Source organism: Anolis sagrei, chromosome 1 (genome assembly GCF_037176765.1).
Source record: "Anolis sagrei isolate rAnoSag1 chromosome 1, rAnoSag1.mat, whole genome shotgun sequence".
In the NCBI taxonomy this organism is placed as follows: Eukaryota; Metazoa; Chordata; class Lepidosauria; order Squamata; family Dactyloidae; genus Anolis; species Anolis sagrei.
Genome location: NC_090021.1, coordinates 113,526,836 through 113,545,280, shown reverse-complemented (window position 1 = coordinate 113,545,280; position 18,445 = coordinate 113,526,836). Strand labels below are relative to the sequence as shown.

At 40.1% G+C, this 18,445-nt stretch overlaps 1 protein-coding gene across 1 annotated transcript in view; it reads right to left on the bottom strand.

The window, feature by feature from the left end:
* Positions 1 to 579: 579 nt before the first annotated feature.
* The window catches only part of COL9A1 (collagen type IX alpha 1 chain), a 93,731-nt gene continuing 75,865 nt past the window's right edge, over positions 580 to 18,445 (bottom strand). The window contains exons 34-38 of the mRNA XM_067467960.1: positions 13,820 to 13,966; positions 12,187 to 12,241; positions 9,724 to 9,912; positions 5,973 to 6,050; positions 580 to 1,529 (exon numbers count right to left, since the gene is read on the bottom strand). Coding sequence (XP_067324061.1) covers positions 1,345 to 1,529; positions 5,973 to 6,050; positions 9,724 to 9,912; positions 12,187 to 12,241; positions 13,820 to 13,966 — 654 coding nt within the window. The 3' untranslated portion in view covers positions 580 to 1,344. The remainder of the gene's footprint in view (positions 1,530 to 5,972; positions 6,051 to 9,723; positions 9,913 to 12,186; positions 12,242 to 13,819; positions 13,967 to 18,445) is intronic.

Below are 18,445 nucleotides of genomic sequence, written 5' to 3'. Positions count from 1 at the left end.
AGGACATTTAACCAAATACCAAATTTGCAAAATCTGTGTGGTTTTTTTTCTTTTTTTTTTCTTTTTAATCTCTGTGTTTGTTTTGCTCTGTTAGAATTGTAATACAATGGTTGCTGATGACACGATAAATAAACCTTAGGGATGTCATAAATTGGAAGTGATTTGAAGGCACACAACAACAAAATAAAATAGGAGTCATTGTTTTGGTCTTTCCTACACTGCTTTGAATTTAAAAAGAACCTGAGGAAGGATTAAGAGATCTGCTAGAAGGAGTAAAGCCAGTTACTCGAAAAGCTACATTTTCCAGAACTACAGGCCCTAGACTAAGAGCAACATAGAGCAGGGAAAGAGGTAATGTTAAAGATAAGGCCACTTTTATTTTGCCTTGCCAGGATGACAAATCAAAGCATATATATTTATATATGTAAAGTAAATTTACAGACTAATTCATACAATGCACTTTTGTTTCATTAAGAACTGAAACTCTAACCAAAAATGAAATTGGATCTTTCAAGAAAGGAAGTCTAGTACACTCGTTGCTTTGTTTTTATTTACCAACACACCAAAAAAAGCAAAGAGTTAAAAAATGTTATTTATTTCACTTTTTTTATACAACCAGAGACATGATGCAAGATCTTTAAAAATAAATAAACTCATCTATAAATCTTAGATGTTTCCAAAGATTGCAATTCCCTTACCAGTGGCTTTTTGACTTCTTTGTCTGTTTTTAGACAGATGGACACAAGGTAGAGCTGATGAAGCTAAGACATTAAACAGAATTCACTTCATGGTGGAACAGAAACCCACCCAGGTATAAAGATGATTTTACGTGTTATATGACCAGGTGTTCCAACATTTACTCAGGCTTCTCACCCTGTTTTTATGTAGCAGCTGTTTCACGCTGACAGGAGAGTACAGCTAACTTTTAGCATCTATGTTGAAAAAAGACAAATACAATTTATTTTACAAATGATAACACAACTGAATAATATAATTCTCATGGAGGTTGTGTTGCATTACAATATGAAAAGGGGGAAGTTTAAGGTTAGTATTTTTGGAATAAGTCATTTTTTTAAAAAAAATAGACAGCTGCCTTTCACCACAATAAGAAAAAGCCATCTGGTATTATTTTATAAGCACCATTAAAGAAGATAAATCTGATTGTCATATCTTGTTTGTTCAAACTGGAGAAGGTGACAACCAGTGTGTTTTAAGTCTGTCAAGTCTTTGATAGGATTCTCTGTGTTGTTACTGAAGGTGACTCCTCTGCTCATTTTTCTCTGTTGCCAGATGTGTGTGCAGACAATAGGTTGTTTCCAGTAACTCCCTAATTGTTGGCATGTCTCACGGGCCTTTCACGTTTTTGCCCTCTCTTAGTCCGGCTTGCATGGTGCAGGCCGCTGGCTCACAATAACCTGCGGGACCTGGGGGGCCAGGGGGACCTGGAACGCCAGGTAGCCCAGCTGTCCCAGGGGGGCCCCGGTCGCCATCCCGTCCATCTGTGCCATAACTGGCCTTCCCCGGTTCTCCTGCAGAAACAGAGACAGGACACAAAGCTCATAAGAATTCAGCACAGGCATCTACCATATATACTCATGTTTAAAGTTGACTACATGTATAAGTAAAAGGCAGATTTTGAGACCAAGCTTATGGATTTTGATAAGACCCATGAATAAGTCAAAGGTCATTCAACAGAGAGGGGAAAGCACCAATGCCACTTATGAGGTGACCAGCTGGCTTGGGTGCCACAATATCTCCACCCAGGTATTGAAAGAGATCAGAAGACACAGAGAAGAGACTAGAGCACGCATGGGCAAACTTAGGCCCTCTGGGTGTTTTGGATTTCAACTCCAAGAAATCCCAACCATCTTATCAGGAATTGTGGGAATTGAAGTCCAAAACACCTGGAGGGCTAAAGTTTGCCCATGTCTGGATTAGAAGCGGTCAGGGCTTCTTTTAGGTTCTCCTGGAACAGACTAAGCTCTTGGCTTTGTCACCAAGAGCATGCTTCTTCTTCTTCTTCTTCTTCTTCTTCTTCTTCTTCTTCTTCTTTTTTGATACTCACATTAACTTACGGATAAGTTGACTTAAGATTTGTGGATTGACTTTTTAGCTAAAATTTCTAAACTTATGCACTACTACATCAGGAATATTCGTTACTCTTCAGTGCTACAGTAAGATGAGCCTACACAATAAAAAGCTGATCCTATGAACTCAGTGTGCGGGCCATGTTTTCCCTTCTCTGCTATCAACATAAATGAATGTACAATTCAACAGAAAGGAAGAAACCATGAAAATCAACAAAATCTAGTTATCAGCATTAAAAAAAACAATAGAATCAAGACAGTAAATAATGAACACCACTCAGAAACAGAGGAACTCCAGACAGCAAGAAATCAAGGGCCGATTAACACCTCGCAAACAGAGGATGCCCCGAGGCAACAAAGGCCAGACTACCTCTATGCAGATACCCTCACTGATTGACTTTGCAAACTTCAAGGCTACTCAAATGCTAGTTCAAGCTTACTAATTGCAACATTCACACTTGCTTTAACAGTGGTTCTCAAGCACCTCTTACTTTAGAGTACGAGGCACTCACCTGCAGGCACTGGCACTAGAGGCGCTCAAAGCCTGCACACCATACACACATTCTCTTTCCAAGGAGAGAGTGTGTTTGATGTGTAGAAGCTCTCATGACCACCAGTGCCTGCAGCTGACCATCTCTTCCTCTAGAGTAAGAGGTGCTTAGATGCAGGTGTGGCCACTTCCTGGGCCTGCACACCACACACGCACTCTCCTTCAAAAGAGAGTGCATGTGTGGCATGCAGGCCCAGAAAGCACCTACGCCTGCCAGTGCCTGCGACCGAGTGCTTCCTCTAGAATAGAAACAGCAGGTAAGAAGAAGCCTCCTTAAAGTGAAGGGGAGTCTGGATGGGAACCTCACCCCCCCCCCTTAATGGGCCGATGGAAAACATCTTTTGGCACCAAAGAGCAAAAGATAACTGCCCTCCCAATTTCGGAAGGCTCCCAAAAACCAGACCTGGGCCCCCACCAAAAGCCAGGACACAAAATGGGTCAAGGTTCACCCTAATAGCACAACCCTAATATCTACTATTACAGTTGCTCTTCCACTAGAACAGTGATTCTGTTGGGAACTTTCTGCTCTGATTGAAAACAAATCTTCCTCCAAAGCCTTGAGCAAAATGGTGCCTTAGCTCAGCCAACGCTGCAGATTGAATTAGAAATGGATGCAAGTCATGTACTGTGCTATAAATGTATGAGCCTTTCCTGTATAAAGGTGCCTTTATTAAGGTAGGAAACTGACTCAGTTCAACTGGTTCAGCACTGAAGAAAGGATGACAAGGTGAAAATGAACCCACAATTTTAGACAATAAAGTTAATATTTAGAACAGATGGATAACAGCCAAGGTTTGGAGAACTGCAATGGTTCCCCAGTGGGGCCTTGTAGGGAAGACAGCAGTCTCCACACTCTTCTCCTGATTTTAATTAATTTATTTGTAAATGCTGTCCAGAATCTCACCTGGCAATTTCATGCATAACCTAGTGTTAAGCACTCGTGACTATTACGTGTTCAGGATTCCTATGTACAATCTATTTTAGGGTTATGTAGGTACTATAAAATTCCTCCCGGCTCCTGTTACAGGACAGCAGCCACTCCAAGCAACTCGGATACCTTCTCCTGTTGACTGGGAATCATTCACCTGAAGAACTCACCCATCCCCTTGCACAACTCTTCTCTAGCATGAGGGAAAATTGCAACAGGATCCTTGCTTCTGTCTGTCACTATGGAGATCAATCAAAGCAGGTCCTCCCCCAGTAAGTAGGTATTGGGATATATTTGGTCAAGACTAAACACATAATATCATAACTATTGCACTTGCACACACATAAATCCCATGCAGAATTCCAGCCATCAACTCCCAGCTTACTGTCTGGATCAAAACTTCCACATAATACAGTTTCATAATGCAGAAATTGCATTATATGGCAGTGTAGATGGAATGTTAAATGAATTTTAAAAATTGTGAAATTTCCCACCTTTACACATACATACACTAGGGGTTGGGAGTGCATTTTTGTGAAGAACAGATAAATTAATTTGTGGAAAGGGCACCAAGGATCAGGCATGTAGCTGGGGGGGGGGGGGGGGGGCCTTGAGGGGCTTCAGCCCCCCCCCCCCCCTGAAATTCTCATGGTGGTTCGCGAAAAGGCCTTACTGGTGCATTATTTAAACTGTTATGTTTATTCATATCATGATCTGATCACCATACTCAATATATCCCATATGCATGGGGGTATTGGGGTAACGATACAAAAGGTTTGCTAGGGTAGACCCTCTTTCACTCAGACTCAGCCCCCCCCCCCCCCCGAAACCCCCCCTGAAAAAAACTCAGCCCCCCCGAATCGAAATCCTGGCTACGGGCCTGCTTAGGATCTCAAGACCAGTATGTGACCCATGGGCCAAACTCTATATCACAGCTTTTAATGTTTTAAACCAACTTTAAATTTGGCAAAATATTTGTATTACATACGACCACTAGAGGGCACTCGTGCTCCATTTATTAGACAAGACTGCAGTATCTCATATAGATTTAGCAATATCTATGCTATTATGTTTTGTATTTCCATCTTTGATTGTTGTTGATTGATTTTGTATTGTATCTGATTGTATTTTAACATGTTGGGAGCCACTTTGGATCCTTTTGTGGAAGAAAAGCTGAATATAAATATAGAATTATCATTATTATTATTCTTATGCTACCCAAAAGCTTTAAGAAATCGCAAAACGTTTCTCACGTCATGGTTAAGGGGAGGAAACCACGTGATTTTCATAAGTTTAATAATTATATGATTGACTCTAGGGCTTAAAAGGTACCAAATTGGCTCTAATTTTAGAAGCTAAGCAGGGACAGCCCAGGTTAATATTTGGATGGGAGACTCACAACAAATACCAGATGCTGTAGGCTATGCTCCATAAGAAGCCACTGGCAAAACCATCTCTGAGTATGATTTGCCTAAGAAATCCTCATGAAATTCAAGGGGTCACCATAAGTCGCCAGGTCACTTGAAGGCACATACACACAGACACACATGCTTGACTGTTCCCATTGTATTTCCCATGCCATAGAAATGATGGCAGTGCTGGAACTCCTGAATATAATTCCCAAGGTTGGATTATAAGTGCAGCTGGAAGAAATACTCTGAGGCCCTCAATGATTAGGAGATTCATGTTGCTGCGGCCCTCAGGCATATATGCATGTCCACACAAGCATCTTGTACTTGGATCCTGTCAAAAGATCCTGTGTTGTCCTGGGTTGTTAACATTTTACTCTTAGCTCTATTCCTAATATGCAGTGAGTCGGCATTACTATTTCTGAGATTTCTCTATCTTTGCCATGCCAGCTGGAAGACAGATAATGGGGACTCCCAGAGACACATTCTCCTTCCCGCATGGAAGGGATTGGTTTATGCCCTGCAGGTTGCTTCTCAGCCTCAATGTGTGCAAAAAAGACCTTGTTTGGGTCTTGAAAATTCTTACACATTTTCTTGTATGGATTCTGACCTCACAAGTTGACTTCTTATTAATAAATAGATCTCCCCTGTCCTTACAGTTTTGAAGATAGAGAGGGAGAGTAAAGAAAAATATGGATAAATTCATGGAGCCTCTAGTCATAGCTTCAAAAGGAGCAAAAAGTCTTTAAATGAAGGCACCGCTTCTATCTACAAGACTGAAGCTTTGCAAAAGAAGGGTGAAAAAAACCAAGGAGCTAGAGGAAATACATGTTCGAACAGTGGTAAAACTGGAAATTTTCTATTTGTGAAACATTCGGTTTCTACTAGCCACCTACATTTCCAGGATGGTTGTTAAATGTAAGTTGTTTCACTTTGTTTTTTCCAGGCACAACTGTAAATGACCTTGTTAGAGACTCTATTATGTCTACAGCCTTTACCTGGGAGTCCTGTTGTTCCAGGCAAGCCTTTGGGTCCTCGACCTGGGAGTCCTCTCTCCCCCTTTTCACCTGTATCACCTAAAACAGATTAAGACAACATTATTTTGTTATTACTTAAAATACACACACATTGCTTTCCATTCAGCCTAGGATTTGGGGGCTGAGTACAACCAACTGCTTCACGGAATAAATACATTAACAGAGCAGCAGGGAAAATCCTTAAAGCAGCTATCTTTACAAGAGGTTAAAATGCCTGTGTAAATAATGGTGTTGGAGTCTTTTCATAGACAGGTAGAAATGCCCTTATTTAACCTCTGTGGGTGCCAGAAGGAGAACCATGTTAGGGATGCCATTTGCTAAGGCAAAACTAGAGGCATGCTGGAAAATTACTAAAACGCAAACATTTTACATTCTGTATAAGGGTAAAACTTGTGGGGCCAGCTGTAGTTACCCAATGTTGTCCTAGTTCGAGCATCGTTATTGAGAAAGCCCTTTCCTGGGTTATTAAACAGTCAACATGCATTTAACAAGATGAATGGTCTCATCTTAAGGGCTGAAAACATGAGCAAAATGAATAGGAAGAGACAGCATCATCATCACAATCAGCATCACCACCATCATCATTATCTCAATGCACCACTATACATGGTGCTTTACATCCCAATCCATAGGAGCCCCTGGTTGCACAGCGGGTTAAATCCTTGTGCCAACAGGACTGAAGACCGACAGGTCACAGGATCGAATCTGGGGAGAGCATGGATGAGCTCCCGCTGTCAGCTCCAGCTCCCCATACAGGGACATGACATGAGAGAAGCCTCCCACAAGGATGGTAAAACATCAAATCATCCAGGCATCCCCTGGGCAACGTGCTTGCAGATGGCCAATTCTCTCACACCAGAAGCAATTTGCAGTTTCTCAAGTCGCTCATGACACCTTGTGATGTTAAGTTGGTGGGCAAATGTAAGAGGGCTTTCTCTGTAATAGTGCTTCTATGGTGGAATGTCCAACTTAAGAAAGTTGCACTGGCCTTATCTCTTTTTTCAGCAGGCAGTCAAAACAATGCTGGCAGTCAAAACAATGCTGCTCCATATGACAATCAATATTTTAAAGTGCTGTTCTAACTCTTTTCAAAACTGGAAGACTGTTTTAGGAGTTTTTAAAGACAATTGTAATGTTTACAAAAAACTGTTTCGTAACCCTTTTGGTACTAATGTTGGAGAGTGATCCCTGGTCAAAGTGGTTCCTGGTCTGTGGCTCCTGGTCAAGAAAAGGTTGGGAACCACTGAGATACACAGACAACCCAGACAAATAGGTACATATCCAGGTCCCCAGGTCCCAAAACCATCTATCTGCAGTGCTTCCATCTTCCTTATGTTCAGATTTTGCTTACTGGCTCTCATCCAGGCCATTTCCACATTCAGGCACAGTTCAGCAGTATGCATAAAGGAAACATTCTGTACTGAGTAATACGAAATCTCAGTTGGAACAATGAATGATCCATAATCCAGGTAATAGACAGTAATTCAAATCAATGTATATCTCCTTTAAGGGCAATTCCGTCAGCTGGCAGTTACATCAATGGTCATATCTGTATACTTTCCTCTATTGACCATAATTATAGACAAATACATTTCCATTTATAAGAACTGCCTCTCTATAGTTGCTTATCCAAAGGTGGAGGCATGTGACCATGCAAATTATCCAAAGATGAAAGAAAAATGTCAACTGATGGAGACCTATCTTCCAGGCACAGTACGTGTGAAAAAGATCTTGGAGTCCTCGTGGACAACAAGTTAAACATGAGCCAACAATGTGATGTGGCGGCAAAAAAAGCCAATGGGATTTTGGCCTGCATCAATAGGAGCATAGTGTCTAGATCTAAGGAAGTCATGCTACCCCTCTATTCTGCTTTGGTTAGACCACATCTGGAATATTGTGTCCAATTCTGGGCACCACAATTCAAGAGAGATATTGACAAGCTGGAATGTGTCCAGAGGAGGGCGACTAAAATGATCAAGGGTCTGGAGAACAAGCCCTATGAGGAGCGGCTTAGGGAACTGGGCATGTTTAGCCTGAAGAAGAGAAGGCTGAGAGGAGATACGATAGCCATGTATAAATATGTGAGAGGAAGCCACAGGGAGGAGGGAGCAAGCTTGTTTTCTGCTTCCTTGGAGACTAGGACGCGGAACAATGGCTTCAAACTACAAGAGAGGAGATTCCATCTGAACATTAGGAAGAACTTCCTGACTGTGAGAGCCGTTCAGCAGTGGAACTCTCTGCCCCGGAGTGTGGTGGAGGCTCCTTCTTTGGAAGCTTTTAAGCAGAGGCTGGATGGCCATTTGTCAGGGGTGATTTGAATGCAATATTCCTGCTTCTTGGCAGGGGGTTGGACTGGATGGCCCATGAGGTCTCTTCCAACTCTTTGATTCTATGATTCTATGATTCTATAGCTAGCTTTCAATATACCATTGATCTTTCTGCCTCCATATTTGCTTTTTCCATCACATCACTATACAGAGTAAATCATTTATTTTCTACCGTCTTGGTAGAAAGTAAATCTGACTACTGCTCGCTGTCTGTTAAGCATGATACATAGGCTTTTTACAGCAACAGAAATAGCTAAGTAGTAATACATGCGTCACACTTGTTCTGAAACAGTGACTTGACAGGCCACCAACATTGCAGTGACCCGATATAAAGAAAGTACGTTCAGCTAGCCCAAACAGAGTATCTGTCTAAATTTTGGAAATACTGGCCTAAATTTATAGCTGTAGTAAAACATGGGATTTACTTATGTGTTGACTCTCTAGTCAGTGATTGATTCAATGGGTTTCAGGCCACTGTTGTCTTTGTGGGAAATGAAACCATGGCTTCTATGCTATTCCCGGTGCCTCTTCCCTCCTGAGTTCCTAGTGTGTCACGGAAGATTGTCCTAATTGAATCTGGGTACATTCCTTGGAGGTAATTTCCTACCTCTGTGAGAATATTTTTCCTGCAGCCTGATTTGGAGACTTGCCCAGAGTGAGAATAGCCATTTGCAGTAATCCTGCTGCTAACAACATCATTTTGTGATACTGTAAAGGCATAACTCTTTGTAGACCAGATCCTGATGTAAGTTAGCTGTTGAGTGAAGTTTTGACTGCTACTGTGTCTGCTTTTTGTAGCTTTGAGTTGCAGATTTGAAACTTCACATTTTTTTTCCTTTCTGCAACCTTTCTCATATTGCTCTCCCATCTACTTTTGCCCCATATTTTGCCATACTGCACTTTGAAATGCTGATTGCTATATACCACAGTAATGTCAGAGAGCGTGCTATTTCTATCTAAGATTACACATGATTCCTTCGTCATCCTTCGTCCATTTTTCCTCTCATTAATACAAGAACCAGCTCACCTAACTACTGTACTCACATTCAAACAGATCTAACCTCAGGTAGAGCCAGATTTTTCAGCCTGGGTCTAGGTATCATTCTCTGTCGTACCATTGCTCCAGTCACTTTAGAAAAGTTTACAATTGTGTGTTAAATAGCACTCATCGAAGATCTCAATGCAGTTTGCAAAAGCAATGAAACAAGTTACACAATATAAAGCAACAACATAATTAAATAAACTAAAATATATTAAACTTCAGTAACAAGTTAAAACAGATTTGAAAGATTGAAAATGTCATGTTGTGCTCTAAGATCCCATTTGTTAATCAATCTATACATCCAAATGCAAACATACAAATGACTGCAGCCTGGATTTCTTACCTTTGGGGCCTTTCAGTCCAATCTCACCAGGCGGCCCCTTGAGGCCAGGCAGACCTCGAGAGCCCATTTGGCCTGGGAAACCATTTTCTCCAGGGGAACCAGCAGGACCAGGAGGCCCAGGACGGCCTGGGAGACCCGGGGCACCAAATTCTGGCCTCCGAAGACTGGCGGCCAATTGAGCCAGTTGTTCTATGAAACAGAAAAAAAAACAAAGAATAGTAAACCAGAGGTTTTGTTGTTGTGTGCCTTCAAGTCATTTCTTACATACAGTAACTCTATTGCAATTTTTATTGATAAGACTAGCCGTCCCCTGCCACGCATTGCTGTGGCCCAGTCTGGTGATCTGGAAAATAAAGTACTGTAATGAGAAAGTATTAGTTTCTAATATATGTGATTTCTTGATGCTTGTGGGTAAACAGTATTTCTTGCTGTTTCTGTTTCAGTGTTGATGTAGAGATTGTCTGGTTTGCCTACTCTGGAACACGCAACATATAATTCTCCTTCTTTAGGAGTCTCTTTCAAATCTACTATATCTCTGTGTGTGTGAATCATATCTATCTATATCTATGGCTGGATGGCTCTTTGTCAGGATGGCTTTGATTATATTTTCTTGCCCTGGTGAAGGGAGTTGGACTGGATGGCCTTAACTATTTTCTGTTGGTCATGAGGGTTATGTGTGGGAAGTTTGCCCCAATTCTGTTGCTAGTGGAGTTCAGAATGCTCTTTGATTGTAGGTGAACTATAAATCCCAGTAATTACAACTCCCAAATGTCAAGGTCTATTTTCCCCAAACTCCATCTGTGTTCATATTTAGAAGCATCCTATATTAATGCAAGTACACCCATTACTTTATCTAACTCACTATCATTACACTGACTGGCAATGGCTCTCCAGGCTATCAGACAACAATCGTACCAGGAGATACCTTTTGCATTTTAAACATGTGGCCTACTCACAGCATGCAGTACTTCTTTATGGGAGCATTTTAAAGTGATAAAGGGAGAAAGGAACATTGATTTTGATAGTGAAGGTAAATCTGAAGTCAAAACGATGACGCTGCATCCTGTGGGACAGTTTACAAAACAGCAGTCGCATTGAGAAGACCTCAAATGAAATCAGACAGTATAATAAAACTACTTAAACTCCTGAAACGCAACAGCATTACATCCCACAGGATTTCAGCAGCAGCCATCAGCAGAATATATATATATTGTCCACAACACATTCCAAGCTGAGAATATAATGAAATATACAACAAGAATAATATCATTGCTACTAAAATGTTAATGGGCAACATTATTCTCACTGGCTGCCCACCAACAATGCTTGGAATATTTTTATCTTAGGCTTGGAACAATGAGCCTGGGGTCTTCTGGGAGTTATAATCCTAACAAGTCACTTTCTCGAGCACTGGTTTTATCTTATGATTTATTCTGCTGTTGTAGGGCTTTAGTCCTGGTCTTTGAATGTTGGCATTTGACAAAACCATGGTTTGACCCTGAGCATTTATAATGGTTAAGCACTAATATTTGCAATCTGCTTATAAACCCTTACTGCAAGACTGCAGTAGCACAGCGGTTAAAACTAGCTGCAGGAAATCTGCTGACCAGAGAGTTAGCAGTTCGAAGCCACAAGTCTGGGTGAGGTCCCAGCTATCAGCCCTAGCTTCTGCCTATCTAGCAGTCCAAAAGCATGTAATCCAAGTGGATCAATAGGTACCGCCTCAGTGGGAAGGTAAAAGGACGCCCCAAGCAGATATGCCAGCTATGATTGGAGAAAGTCTATGGACAACAGGCTCTTTGGCATGGAAAAATGAAACAAGAGCACCTCCCCATGGCCAGAGTTGAGCATCACCTCCAGACACTGGAGATGGAAAGGGGAAGGCCTTTGCCTCTGTCTCTGTATTGTATGCCATTGTTCACTGTGTAAAAAGGCATTGAATGTTTACTTTATATATGCAAACTGTAATCTGTTCTGAGTCTCTTCAGGGAGATAAAGCGGAATATAAGTAAAGTGTGTTGTTGTTGTTGTTGTTGTTGTTACAAGAGCAGCTTTTCAAAATACATTCGATATGATCCTAAATGTACTAAAATAATTTATGTGTATTCATCGTATTTCTGTGAATTAAAATAATCTTGAAACTGGGACCTCTCTCATTCAAGAAAATGCAATGTTCCCATGTACTGAATGCTACAGATATACCATCTGAACATCTTTGGGTTTCTTCCTTAGATTATTGAACATGAAAAATCTCTTTGGAAATGCTGATAACTGAACATGGAACCTTTTGCATCCATGCTATGTGTATTACCACTCGGCTATGGCTTTTCCCTACTAAGTGAATCTTCAGATCACAGGCCAAGTCTATATCTGGAAAACCTTCAAACAATAAAACTTCAGCTTTGTGATTTTCAAAGTGAACGTTTACATTTAAACATGAAAATGAGTAGAATTTCCATTTACCTTGCATTACTCTCATGCAAACCTGCTTAATGTGAGCATCAGTTGGCTCTCTGCCCTGAAACAAATAAATTATTAAAACAATTCAAGCAACCTTTCATTGCATTATTAATAACATCCTGAATATGACTTTTTTCCCGTTCAGTGTAGAATCTCCAGTACTGTTGCAATAGCTTGAATTCTTCAGCGTATGTATCCGAATTCAAGATATAAATGGCCATTGTTACTCTTTCGGATAAGGCAAACAAAGGAAGATTTGAATAAGACCTACTAAATTTAATAAGTGACGAGTTCCAAGTAAGTTAGTTCTGAATAAACTCACAAGTGTGGAGTCACTGAATCAATTAACATTTTAGTTAATTTCAACGTTCCTATCAAAGGGCAATTTTAGAAGGATTTTTTTCCAGATTTTATATATTTGTATTATTAAACCTAAAGTTTAACACAAAGGAACAGAAAATACAAAAAAGCAATTAACAATGCACTGAATAAGTCATCAAGGCTTTTTTCAGAAAAATGTTTTCTTTTATGCACTATAATGTGTAATAAAAATGAATTTTAAATAACATTTCAAAGGCTGTGCATCTACACTGTGGGACTAATGCTATTTGACACCACTTTAACTGCCATGGCTCAATCCTACAGAGTGTGGAATTGAAGTTCTGCAAGACTTTAAACCTCCGCCAAATAGTTTAGGTGCCTCATTAAACAACAAGTCTCATGATTCCATAGCATTAAGTTATGTCAGTAAAGTGGTGCCAAACTGTATTCATTCTATAATGTTGGTGCACCCAGGGACACAGGAAATAAAAATTTCCTACCCATATCCATTTGCAAATTTTACCCGGGCTATGCTATCTAGGGCAAATGTTTTTTCAACAGTACTTTTTCCCTCCCAACACCAATCTCAGGGCCTTTTATGCCACATAAAATATGGTTTTGAATAATTTCTGGGCTTTCCTAGAGCCAATGTTGGGGGTGCTTGAAGGGCGTACATTGCAAAGGGAAGGTCAGCCTTTACCAATTACTTTGGATCCATTATTTCACCACTGGTGACCCTGTTCAACTATACTGGGTTTTAAAATAATCTTGGGATTGGTCTGTTGCTTATTGGGTATGTTTAGATGGAAAGAGACAGGAGGAACATAACCATTACAGCATCACAGAATTAATGGGTTCACTCAGCCTTTCACAACCACAGGGACATGAAATTAGTACTGCAGTGACACAGCCCACTGCCTCACTTGCTTTTCTATAAAGGTTTCTATGCTTGGAAAGAAGAAAACGTATCAATAGACACATATATGAGAATCAGAAGGTCCCTGCAGATGGGCCCCATTTATACTATCCTATTCATAGCACTGTTATTCCTCTTTAAATGCCATTATTCCATCTTATGAAATTCTTGAATTTGGAGTTTATAGAAAGGTATTTAAAAACCTAGTAAAGTGGTATAGAGCGCTGCAATTGTGTAGTGTGGATAGACCCAGTCAGAACAATACTGACTGGTCTCCCAGTAGTTTCCCCCTCTTAACTTGATGGCAGCATAAGAAATCTCCACTTTTATTTCCAGTACCTTAATCAACCTTGCCATGCAGAAATACCAGTATTTAGATATAAAGGAACTACTACTTACAGCTGGACCCTGACTCCCAGGCAAACCAGGAGCTCCTTGTGGGCCTTGTAAACCACGAGGACCAGGTGGGCCCCGCAGTCCTTCTATACCAGGCAAACCTCGACTTCCTTCAGGCCCACGTGACCCAGGTTCACCAGGATTCCCAACCTTACAATGGGAAAAAGTAAAGCATATTTACTTGGGATAGGGCAGAACAAGCTACTCTTCCAATATTGCTCCAGGTCTCTCAGCCATAGTAATAGTCTACTGCATAAAAAATGCTCAGGCTTTCTTATTTTCTGTTATGCAGTACAGAACTGGACATAGTTCTCCAAGGGAGGTCTACATGGAATTAATGCAGATCAATACTTCTATCAGTCTGTTCATACAGTCTTAAATTGCTTCCCCTGCATATTAAATCAGGTTTAGGTGGAGGCCAACCAAGATCCATAGACTTTCTCACATGTACTGCTGCTAAGCCAAATCCCACCCCTTTTATATTTGTGCATGTGATTTTTCCTGCCAAAACATAGAACTTCAGAAATTTATTTTGATTTAGTTTAGTTCTTCAATAATCTTGAATCCTAATTTTGTCTTCTAAGTTATTAAATATTCCTCCTAGTCATTTTCAATTTTGTAGAGCATCCCTTCTATTCCAGAAGCTGTCATTTAAAATGATTTGTGGTGAAAAAACATCAGATCCAGGAAAGAACTTCACAGCAACTCACTTTCACTTATCAGGTCTCTCTAGTATGGAGAGGGATCATTAGTGAGCAGTTCTGGATTTATTTGTTAAGCACTTACAAATCTTCTTAATGATAGTACTACCTCACATTTCACCAGTTCGTCCATAGAATAACCACAGGGGAACCTTTATAAGCCTTCTTGAAATTAAGACATAATATATCCATAGTGTTCCCCTGATCTACCAATGTTGCAGCTATATCAAAAGAAGAGATTAGTCTGGAATTACTTGTTTTTGAGGAACCCAGAGAGATTCTTAAACATTGCTACATTCTCTTCTATGTTCTCACACATTTAATATCTGAGGATCTGTTCTATAAACTTTCATTACTGATGTCAAATTGACCTAAAATTATCCAGGTCCTCTTTTTCCCTATTTCTGATGGAGACTACGTGTGCTCTCTTCCAGTTAGCAAACCTTCCCTTCTTTTCCAAGAACTTGTCCAATATAATAAAGCAAACATCTCACTTAAATCACATCACTCCAAGTTCCTCAGTACATCCAGATACAGTTCATCTGGACATGAAGATATGGATTCATTTATAGTAGATAGGTGTTCCCACACCACTTCTTTTTTTTAATACTGAAACTCAAACTCCCACGCTACTTCCCAGAGTACATAATATGCCCTACCCTGCATTACTTGTTTCATTTTTGCCAGGCTGAGTACTGTTCAAGAAATAAAAAACAAAGTATATTTTTATCAGTTCTACATTGTCTTTCAACCTTCTCACACAGGGCAATTGAAGCGTCCTATGACACTTCTGCTCCAGTTCACTTGTGGAGCCCCACACTATCCATCAAACGACATATGGTAACTTCCGGTGAAGCTCTGTGGGTAAACTGGAGTGGCAGCATGGTGGGATGCTGCCCCCCCCCCCAACACACAAGTTGCCCTGTGTTCCAGAATGAACAAGGCTTTTGGTGGAGTGGCCACACTTCCCCAGGTGGGATGGGGAAGTGTCAGCTTGCGGCTAGAGCACTGGGATTGCCTTGCAACAGCCCCACTACTGTCGTGATTCACCACAAAGACTGGCAAATCACGGCACTGGACGTTATCCATGTGATGAGGTCCTTTGTCACCAACTGACATTTCAGCACTATTTCTAGTTGGTGGACCAACTGCTTCTTTGTTTATTCTTATTTTAAAACATTGCTTGTTCTTCCTTTTGCTCTGTTTACTATTTTGGCCTCTCTTACAAGCCTGACCCTATAGTGAGCTTTGCCCTCTCAAAAGTATTTTTTTTCCTTGGTGATTTGCCTCTTTTTCCGTTTTCTATACATATTACCTTTTGAATCCCAACTCATTCAGAAGCTTCTTATGCAACATGATTGCTGTTAACTTACATTGTGGGGGAAACTATAGAGGTGGTAGATGATAACCTCATACTCAATTAAGCCAGTGACCCATTTGCTCAGCCAGAGCATTCAATTGCGGGAAAAAGATAAGAGATAGAGATTGGATATTCATTGCCATATATTTCAGTTTCAGAATGCTGATTGATGGCATTAAACTGGATTATATGAGTCTATACTGCCATATAACCCAGTTGAATGCAGTGGACCTGCATTCTGAAACTGTATTATAAGTCAGGGCAAATCCAGCCAGAGGCAGACCTTCAAACAGTTCAGGAAACCAACCATCTTCAACCCAGAAGCCACACTATCTTTTGTCTCTCCTACTAAATGGGCACAAAAAGCCCATTTTTGACTTATTCCTGCCTAGGTTATGTTTCCAAGCTCAGTTCAGAAGTACAGTCAGATCTGACTTTTGCAGATTTGATTATTCACAGATTTCATTAAAATGTTCTCTCTAGAAATCTCGAAGTCCCCCGGTAAGATTCTATAGTCAACCTCTATTGAAAGCTGATCGTACAATGACCTCTCTAGGCCCTCTAGTATGATCCAGTGGAAGTTGACAATAACTTTATGCTTGTGAAGAGAGACCTTCTATATTTCTAGAGAGACCTTCTCTCAAGAGAAATTTTTAAAAATAAAAAACCTTGCCATTATTCATTTGGGGGGAGGGGTCTTATGCCCTTAACCACAGCAAATGTATAGTCACAGCTAGGTGGATGTAATGGCAGCCAAAAGGGGTGATGTGTCTTCTGCTAAAATCACTGCTGCAACACTTCCTGCCTCACGTCTTGATGAGAATTTTTCACAGAGAGAGGAACCCTATGGTCACATCCTCAGTTTTTTGTGCGGGCTTTGATTTTGCTTAGCTTTGATTGAGGGTGCTACTTTATTTTCTCAGAGGACCATATGTATGCATTTCAGTAAGTAAACAAGTAGGAAAGAGGCTGCTGCATAGCAAGTGGCATTTTGTTTTCCCTCCTCCCCGCAGGCACTTCCACAGTGATCTATAGCTTAAGTAATAAAGTCCCTCAAGCAATGCTATACTTTTTGCCTTTGCACAAATCCGATGAATATATTAAATATTTAAAAACAGCTTAACTACGAAGAAGGCCATAAACTACAAGAGCTTTTAAGCTCCCGTTTCTGTATTCTATAAATATAACAGCAAAGGAAATAAATATTAGATAAGCTAGAAATTGGCAATACAAGAGTTTGCAAACTGCTGCTTTGAAACCACTAGGGAAAAAACTAATCACAACTATTTCTCTTCTCTGTGAAACAGAACACTATGGGGCCCATTGTTTCTAGCCATGGCACTTTTATTGCTCATATATATATATATATATATATATTCATTTTAAATAGTAAGAAAGCTGAATTTTTAAAATGAAAAATGTAGAAATTGAACATGTTAACAATGGACTTTCATTTGCAAATCTGCCTAATATCCTGCATCTCTTTCTGGAATGCCATTTCCGACATTATATGAGATTCTGTCAGCATTTAATAGGTTTGCTGACTTCATTTTCATAGAAGTCAGGGCACAGCACATTAATACAATTATTGTGTAATAAAACTGTTCAAACAAGGAGCACTTATGTTCAAAGTCTACATAACTTGCCAGGAAATAAAGTTGTCAATTTCAAACCAATCTACAATTTGAAGTAACCTTTGTTTATCATTGGTTCACTGGGCCAGTCAGCAGTATGTACTACATAGAATAAATAGCCATTATGTACTGTATAACACAAACAATCTTCTTCTTTCCCCGCCTCCACAAATATGTATTTCTACCTAAATGATATTTTAATACTTGTTTTTACCTAGGGCATTTTTAGAAAATCAGCATAATACAGTGTTTTGGGTGTCAAAGTAGAACTCCTGGAGATCAGGGTTTCAATTCTCATTCCGCTATGAAAACCTACTAGGTGATGTTGGGCAAGTCATAGGACCTCATCATTAGGAAATATTCTGTTTCTATGCATCCCAAAGTTTTTTTCGGACTGAATTCATGCAGATAGGGTCCATCACATCCAAATACTATAATCCTTACCTTCAGAAAATGCTGCACTTTGTCCCATCACTCTGTGACCTTTCTTATATATTTTTTATAAATTTGTGCAGTGACATTGCCTCCAAGTCCCAAATGACCACTCTTGTGAGATTTAAAAACGTACTTGCGTCTGCGCAGTAAATGTTTTTGCCTGATTACTATCTTTTGGCATGAAATATGTATTTCTAAACAATCTATTATGATTTATTATATATGGCTGCTTTGCTGCATCTACCAACAATACTGCTGCAGTTAGTACAGTCAATCAGTTCTGTGAGGCTGAACTCGAGGTGATGCAGAGGCAACAGAAGCTTATGACAACGTTGCTTCTCCTTCTAAAGTGGCATAATAGTTAAAAGTAAAATTCTGCCGCTTCAAAACAGGTGCAATAGAGAAAGAAATTGTGCAAATTTTGGTTAAAAAAATTAAGAAATATAATGAAGTAAAGTAACAATTTCCCATTTTTCTCCGACTTCCTAACAGAAAGTGT